Raw genomic sequence first — 7,850 nt, 5'->3', positions numbered from 1 at the left:
GGGGCGGCTGTGGTGGTATCTGAAACTAAAGGTTCGAGTGCTGTAGCCGAGAACGGGGCATACCATTGCTGCTGCATCCTTCCCAGAAGGCAGCATAGATGATGACGACTGCGAAGGTCAGGAAGATTTTCATTGACCGTACCGATAGAGCTGCAACAAGATAGTTCGAACCATTCATGTCCCTCTTGGCCAAGACTCCAGCTCAGTGGTACTTGCGCCCCTCAGACATCCACTGGCTCCGCATATCCGCTGTGTTGATTGTTGACGCATGTCCTGTATACGCGTGCAACGTGCGTCATAACTTGGGTTCTCAGGCTTCCGAGTTCTTGGGTAAGGCTAGTAACCTCGGATGCCGTGCAAAACAATTTGGGCATTACCGAGCTGTGAATCATGCGTTTACTCATATTTACCTTTCTCTGTCTTCAATACTCATCATCTGATGATTTCTCTGCTACATACATCATCTCCCTCAACTCCGACAATGGTAAATCGCTGAATACGATCTCACTAACTCGCGCTTTTCGTGCTGAGCTGATGAAGTAAACGTTAATCAAGCTAGAAATATTGATCCTGAGATTCATCGCAGTTACCGTACTGATAGTATGAGATCTAAGATGCCATACAAGCTCACACAATGGAGGATACTATGGAACACAGTTAGACAAGCACGTGTGCACATGTGATTGCGTGCACTCAACTCGTGAAACTCGTTGTGTTTGAAAAACTGATCTTGAAACTCGAGGTCGACCCTAGTATGGGATTCTCAGGGTTGATCAAGACCATAAGCCAGTCCTAGGAATGATTTTGAGACTTGTCTCGGGATTTATCTTCAAAATGATCGTGACCGACCCTACGAGAAGTCTCACGGACAGACTCGTGTATTAAGAGTGGTGTACGCAAGCACATGTACACACGTGCTTGTCTTAAAGTGTTTAATTGTATCCTAAGCTGTGTGAGCTCAAATGGTATTTTAGTTGATCACACTGTCGTCACTGCAACTGCGTAAAACCACGGACTCGGTATCTCTAGACTGATGGATGTCGGGCTTATCACTCCAGTAGACAAAGTGCGTGTTAGTAAGATCGTATCCAGCGATTTACCACTGTCGGAGTTGAGGGAGGTGACGTGTGTAGCAGAGGAATCATCAGCTGATGAGTATTGACCCAGAGAAAGTTAGTTATGAGTAAACGCATGATCCACAGCTCGGTAATGGCCAAATTGCTCCACTTGGCATTCGAGCTTACTAGCCTTACCCAAGAACTCGGAAGCCTGAGAACCCAAGTTATGGCGCACGTTGCACGCGTATACAGGACATGCGTCAACACTCAACACAGCGGATATGCGGAGCCATTCGATGTCTGAGCGGCCCAAGTACCACTGAGCTGTAGTCTTGGCCAAGAGGGACATGAATGGTTCGAACTATATTGTAGCAGCTCTATCGGTATTGTCAATGAAAATCTTCCTGACATTCGCAGTCGCCATCATCTATGCTGCCCTCTGGGAAGGATGCAGCAGCAATGGTATGCCCCCTTCTCGGCTACAGCACTCTCGGAACTTTAGTTCTAGATACCACCACAGCCGCCCCGTCTACTACAGCCCGTCCGGCTACTACAGCCGCCCCGGCTACTACAGCCGCTCCGGCTACTACAGCCGCTCCGGCTACTACAGCCGCTCCTACTACTACGAGATAGATCCTCCAGCGATCACTCTTGGTAGCATCTGTTGCGGCCTTACCCTTCTACTTCAAAACTCTCATTTTCTGCAAGCGGTGGGTATTCATACTCCACTGCACTGCAGTCTATTCAGCTGACTATTGAGCACGGGCTTTGCGCACGTGCGTCGTAGAGCGCGGGAAGCTTTACATTATATTTCAAATATCCCACGGTTCGGAGTTGTGTTTGGTCTTGAGTGTTGAGTAGCATGGGGAACAGACGACGGACACACTTCCACTTTTTATGATAGAAATCGAGTTGGTAAGTCGATCAGTTTATACAACTATAGACCCGCACTCGATCATCACATCTTCGGACGAATTCAGTCACGAATGGCTACTCACGCTAGTAACGGGTTGACTTGCCACACTATCGTGTTGACGGAACGAGAGAGTATATAAAACATGAGGTGTAACTAATGTGACGAGGGCTTAATGAAACCGCAGTACCATAAGGTTATCACACTAATAATGAGTGACTCATTCCAGCGTGGCTGAGGGAGGTGGGACAAAGGGAATAATCCATAGGCAACAGGAATGACAGGAGTCAATTTCTCCTGTGCCGATAGATTGACTCACTCACACTCGCTCGGTAACACTCACAATATAAGCTGTCGGGTTGAATGTCATTTCGCGATAAGCTGGTGTGCGGTGAAGATGAGCTCGATGTTGGCGAGGCGATGATATCCTCAATGATGAAGATGGTTGAGTCAGTCTTCATTCATAGCCTCAACCTGATACTCTTTCCTTCATTGTGCGCCAACCGAGGGGAAACGAGAATGAGACCTCTGTGGAAGCTGACAAGAGTCTTGTCAGCTTCCACAGGTGTATTACAACCAATCAACACTAACCTAGCCGAACCTGTAGTATTGGTGCAGATCGCACTGTACAACCGTGGCAGAATTCTATTCGGTAGAATGTTGACGAGATACATGGTGAACATCCCAACTCAACAACCACAAATATTCAGATACATTATACCTATAACATTTCGGTCAAATGATGGAACATATGTTAACAATTAAATGAGAGACAGCTCGATTAAAGTTTGAGTTGAAAGCGGTAGCAGGAGAAATAGGAAAGGTCATACTGAAGCGACATCTACCTCGGTCCGTTGCTAACAAAAGTATGAGAGAAGGCTCGACATATCGAATGGTCCATCATACAACAATGGTAAGTTCCCAATGATTTTCGATACTAAGACAACGACAGCTCCAGTCCACTCAGACTGGTATCTTTGACTCAACGAGAAGAGGATCTCCCAGGCCGTGAGGGGCAGGTTTCCCGACAGTTCTTCGAGTCGACTCCTCCATAGCCTTTGGAGGTATGAGCGCACTCACGAAAACTGCGAGAAGTATGACGGCCATACCACTCAACTGTGTGGCTCCTGGAATCAAACCGTCCACGACGAGATTCAGGACCAGAACGATAACTGGATTAGCAGAGCATATGACGTTCACCAAGCTCGTCATTGGATACGCAAGTGCTTCGTTCATAGCGAAAATACCAATCGACTGAAACAACATTTGAGGATCCAACATATCTGAATCGAGTGAGCTACCTGGGACAATCCACCGATCACAGTGGTCGCTAAGGCTATTCCAGTAACATGCAAAGTAGTTTGACCTCTGCAAATCAGTGCGCCTCCTAACAGGAGTGCTACACAAAATTGTGTTAACAGTAGGGCTGAGTAACCACTACGTGTAGCAACGTTACCTGAACACCGATTCAAGTCTTAGCAATCAGTCTAAAGGTAGGCTGCTAACAAGAAGATCAGAGTAAAGAGACGAGCGAGGAAGATACGGCAAGAAGTATCAGAAGGGTGGTATGTACGTATCCCCGAATAAACTCACCAATGGAGCTATACCGCATGAGTAACGTCAATGTAGACATTCCAGTCATAGCCAAGATCGCAAATAAGAAGCCAAGTAGTGGTTGAGAATGACTAGGAGAAGCATCACTTGTGGAATGGACAGAATCACCGCTGAGAGTTGATACTATCATACCAGCAACTACCTGATGATGAATGTGATGAGGAACAACAGACATGGAAATATATCTGAGCTCACCATGATGATGAGAAACACGTGGGACCAACCAAGCCGTTCTCGAAAGACGAAGTGGCCATACATACTTACAGTGACGACCGTCGAACAAACTATAGCGGCTACAGGACCTAGGACAGACAAAATTCACGGTCACCGGACAGTGACGCTGAGCAGGTCAGATTATACCTTTATCGGCTGGTGAAGAGAACGCAAACGCTTGCTTGACGAGGGTAGACGACACTGCAAGGATGACGCCTTCAGAAAATGTGAGGAGTTTAGTCATCGTAGTGATGGAGTCAGCATAAGTCGACTTGCTCCAGATGAATTCCACACGGCCACATACCACCCAGTGAGAGAAATAGCAGACTAAACCTAAGAGGAAGCTAATGCAGCCATCACACTATCGTTTATGATGGGGATGGAGGCTTCCAATGGAGGCGTTACCTGGCAGGCCACCAACCAGCCACATGATGATCAGCATCTGCCACTGGGCTGTCTGCAAGTTCTCGATGTCGACTTCATCAGCAATGAGGCCACCTGTGTACCTGCAAGGAACTCAAATATTCGATTGTGGACAGAAATGTCCAAGAAACGAGTCAAGTCAAACGTGACACTAACGATGTTCGACCACTTCGAAGGGAACCGAGTCCTCACTTACCCAACAAAGTAGTTGAACAGGCCATAACCAATCAGGCCAATAGTGGAAAAACCGACACATGTTGCTAAGCCAGTGGAAGTGTCGGTTTGTTTGGAGGCTTTATTGCGTAGTAACTCCATGAATGATACTGTTCATAAACTATCAAAGACGCAACTCACACAAACTAGATATAATTTGGACATAAGGACATACAGTTCATTTTACATCTGCTGTGTTTCCTAGCTTCGTTGTGGTACCCGTAGGAATTTCCAGGGCGTCTCCTAGCTTCGTCTGTACTGGGTCAACCCGTTGGCATTTGCTGCCATCTGTGTTCAACGACAGAGATGTTCTTATGAGTTACTCAAATAGCTTCCAATCGGAGAACTGGCATTATTGACGACAGTTCATGCTTCAGTGATCGTCCTTCAGAAGAACGGCGAGTCCAACGTCAACAGCCGTTAGTGAAGACTTGATCATTTCGGATCAGCCCTTGGACAACTGTTCTAGCTCGGATCGTAGATTATATACACCATATCGTGCGCGAGTGATATTTCTAGGAGGTTCGTGATAGTATTAGAGGAACTACGGTGCCGTAGATATATTTGCCAAGCGCAGACTGTCGAGTTTGCTGAGTGACATGACTATCACCAAGGGGAGACCTTGAACTGGTGAGTAGTCACTTTCATCACTAACTCGTATATCTAACGTCAAAATTAATGGAGCTCCCATGTAAGACGTAGATCACTATTCGTCGTTCAGCATTCGCTCTGTAGCGCGCGGTGGGTCAACAAATGTGAGCTATGTAATCTCTATTGTCGTATGTTCAGCCCTTCCATCCATAACTACACAACAACCCGAGGACCAGTCGAATGTTGGTGCACACTTTAGTTGTTAATAGCATAAAGACCAACTCGCAGCAACACGAAGCTGTAAAAATCATGGAATGAGTTCCGCAGCCCAGAACGTAATACCGAGCTGATTGGATAGCAACGTACAACTGAATCGAGGCTGTAATTAGCGTACGACGGTAACAGAATCTTGAGACGGACGATCAATGAAAAGCCGACCTTGTCTTCTCTATACTTAGTAATTTGCATCGTTTTCGTTCAAGAGATATTAACATAACATTCCCTGCGAGGGCGAGCACTTTACATTGATAAAGCATTGTCCCTACTATCACACTTGAACACTAAACCTCAGCTGTAGAAACGAGTTAAATTGAAACACCTAGTAACCGATGAGAATGAGAAAAAAGTCGTCCTTGACTTGCTTGTTGGGCAATAACAGAGATGGTAAATAGTAAATCATGACCATACGACATGGTCCAGAATTGAGACAGGCATAACAATAGCACATGAACACTTCGTTGGCAGCGAGATAAAGTTCACACATTACTCGAGATCAGAAATAGACGGCACTGAAATTCTCAGCCCAGAAAGCGTAAGTGAACGAATCGACATACCAGAAATGAGAAGAAAAACCACGCATTCTACGCGGAGTCAACATCTGAGGTTTTCAATAGTGGTTTGTTCAAGCTTAGAGTGCCTTGACATACTGGCGGTGGGGCTAATGTGCACAGCATCACACCAAGCATAATGACGGCCATTCCAACGAGTTGAGTGGGGTGTGGTAGGAGACCATCCACAGCAAAGTTGAGACCCAAGACGACAATGGAGTTGGCCGAAACAATAACATTCACCAGACTTGTTGATGGGAAGCTCAGGGCTATATTCAGAGCTAAGAACCCAAAGGACTAGAAACATAGAATACCAACACGAGAGAACTTATTGAAGAACTTGCCTGCATAAACCCAGCGACAACTGACAGAATGACGACCTCGTTGGGCAGGATAGTCACTGGCAACTCGCCGCCATCATCACTCTTCACGAAGATGTATCCGACGAAGAGTGCAAGCGCAGACTGGGCCAACAGTCGTGCTGAATACCCACTCCAAGTTGATACATGACCTGAGCACGAGGATGGAGAGAAGGCGGGAGTTAATAGCTCACCAATTGAACTGTAACGGATCATTATAGTAGTCGCGGCCATGCCTATCATAGAGAGGACCTAGTAAAAGCGATGTAGGAGGCATCCCGAATCATGAGGAAAAACCACCGCAAAGCCGAACCCAAGAGCAGCGTGTCCTGTGGTTTCTGCTGCAGCCACTTCGTTTTCGACTTGAGTCGGACCACCTGGACTGAAGGCTGATATGAGGACGCCTGCGACAACCTGAAACGAGGGACAGATTTTTGTGTGGCAGACGGTATGTGACGACGTTACGATTCCTATCAGAAGAGCGTGGCGTTTACTGAGAAGTTCACGGAAAACGAAATGACCATACAAACTGACGATGATTATCGTAGAGCCAACTATAGCACTTATCGGACCTGACCCGTAACAGCATCATCGATGATGCTGTGCTGGCGAACAAAGAGTTACCTTTGTCAGCCGGGGAGGAAAATACGAAGGCCTTCTTCATGAAGCTAACAGAGACGCCCAAACCAACTCCTCCCATTAGTGTTAAGAGCTTCGACAACACGGTGATGTTAGCTGAGTTGCTCTCAGTATCTGCCCAGAAGAACTCGATTTTGCCAACATGCATCCAATGAGCAATGTAGCAAACTAGACCTGGGAAATGAAGCCTTGAGATCGTTCGTGGTACTCGGGAAACCTACCGGGAACACCTCCAGAGAGCCACAAGATGACCATCATTTTCCATTCGGCGCCAACTGCATAGAATGTCTCGACTGAACCTTCCAAACTGCTCGTAGCGTACCTGACCATGGACAACTTTGGCACTGAAACACGGTGTTGGAATTTTGTTCGCTTTCCTCAGCTGAGCTCAGGAAAAGTTTACATACGAATTCGGGTAGAAGTGTACTGGAACCAACAAGGCTACCCTACAATTCCCCAATTGTCACCAAGGCATGTAGTTGACTATGTGCACATTTTCCCATACCTACCCAATAAGGTAGTTGGTGACTCCGAAGGCCAGCATGGCCAACATAGCGTAACCGATACATTTCATTGAGTTTCCGCGTGCATCTGTAAGGGACAGTGTGGTCGAATGCCATATGCTTGGCTGCCAGTAAGAATGCTATTAAAACTGAATAACGCACACTGTGAAAAACAAAACGTGGCCTTCCTCGTCTATTCGGGAAATAGCATGCTCCCTAGCTAGTGGGGACAGCGAGGGCTTGCGTGTTGCGAAGGCCGTCGAGCTCTGCCACTTTTATATAGCGTGCGATGATTTACTGTTTGGTTTCTCGCTGTGACACGGTGTTGGGTTAACCGTGATACTCAGCACTGCACAGTTGTGATTTCATGCTAGTTGTGTTCGGTGTTTCACTCGGTAAATAGAGACCGATATCAATGATCTTGGTTCTAGATCAGCTGATGATGACCGTGCAAAAGGCAACAGTGCTTCCTTGATACCAATTTGACTGTCATCGTG

At 46.7% G+C, this 7,850-nt stretch overlaps 2 protein-coding genes across 2 annotated transcripts; both read right to left on the bottom strand.

The window, feature by feature from the left end:
* Window positions 1–3,572: 3,572 nt before the first annotated feature.
* On the bottom strand, window positions 3,573–4,536 carry Pmar_PMAR015366 (hypothetical protein; the record flags this gene model as incomplete). The annotated part of the gene is made up of 5 exons (XM_002772167.1): window positions 3,573–3,656; window positions 3,850–3,887; window positions 3,946–4,131; window positions 4,204–4,304; window positions 4,418–4,536. The coding sequence occupies 5 exons, from the start codon at window positions 4,534–4,536 to the stop codon at window positions 3,573–3,575; spliced, it is 528 nt and encodes a 175-aa protein (XP_002772213.1).
* A 1,613-nt stretch (window positions 4,537–6,149) lies between these two features.
* Window positions 6,150–7,424, bottom strand: Pmar_PMAR015365 (hypothetical protein; the record flags this gene model as incomplete). Its single annotated transcript, XM_002772166.1, has 6 exons — window positions 6,150–6,216; window positions 6,277–6,363; window positions 6,406–6,463; window positions 6,836–7,024; window positions 7,072–7,172; window positions 7,360–7,424. 6 exons carry the CDS (start codon window positions 7,422–7,424, stop codon window positions 6,150–6,152), a joined length of 567 nt encoding a protein of 188 aa, XP_002772212.1.
* Between the last annotated feature and the right edge of the window lie 426 nt (window positions 7,425–7,850).

Source organism: Perkinsus marinus (genome assembly GCF_000006405.1).
Source record: "Perkinsus marinus ATCC 50983 genomic scaffold scf_1104296961862, whole genome shotgun sequence".
Classification (NCBI taxonomy): Eukaryota; Perkinsozoa; order Perkinsida; family Perkinsidae; genus Perkinsus; species Perkinsus marinus.
The sequence above is the reverse complement of the archived record's forward strand: the minus strand, read 5'-3'. Positions and strand labels throughout refer to the sequence as shown.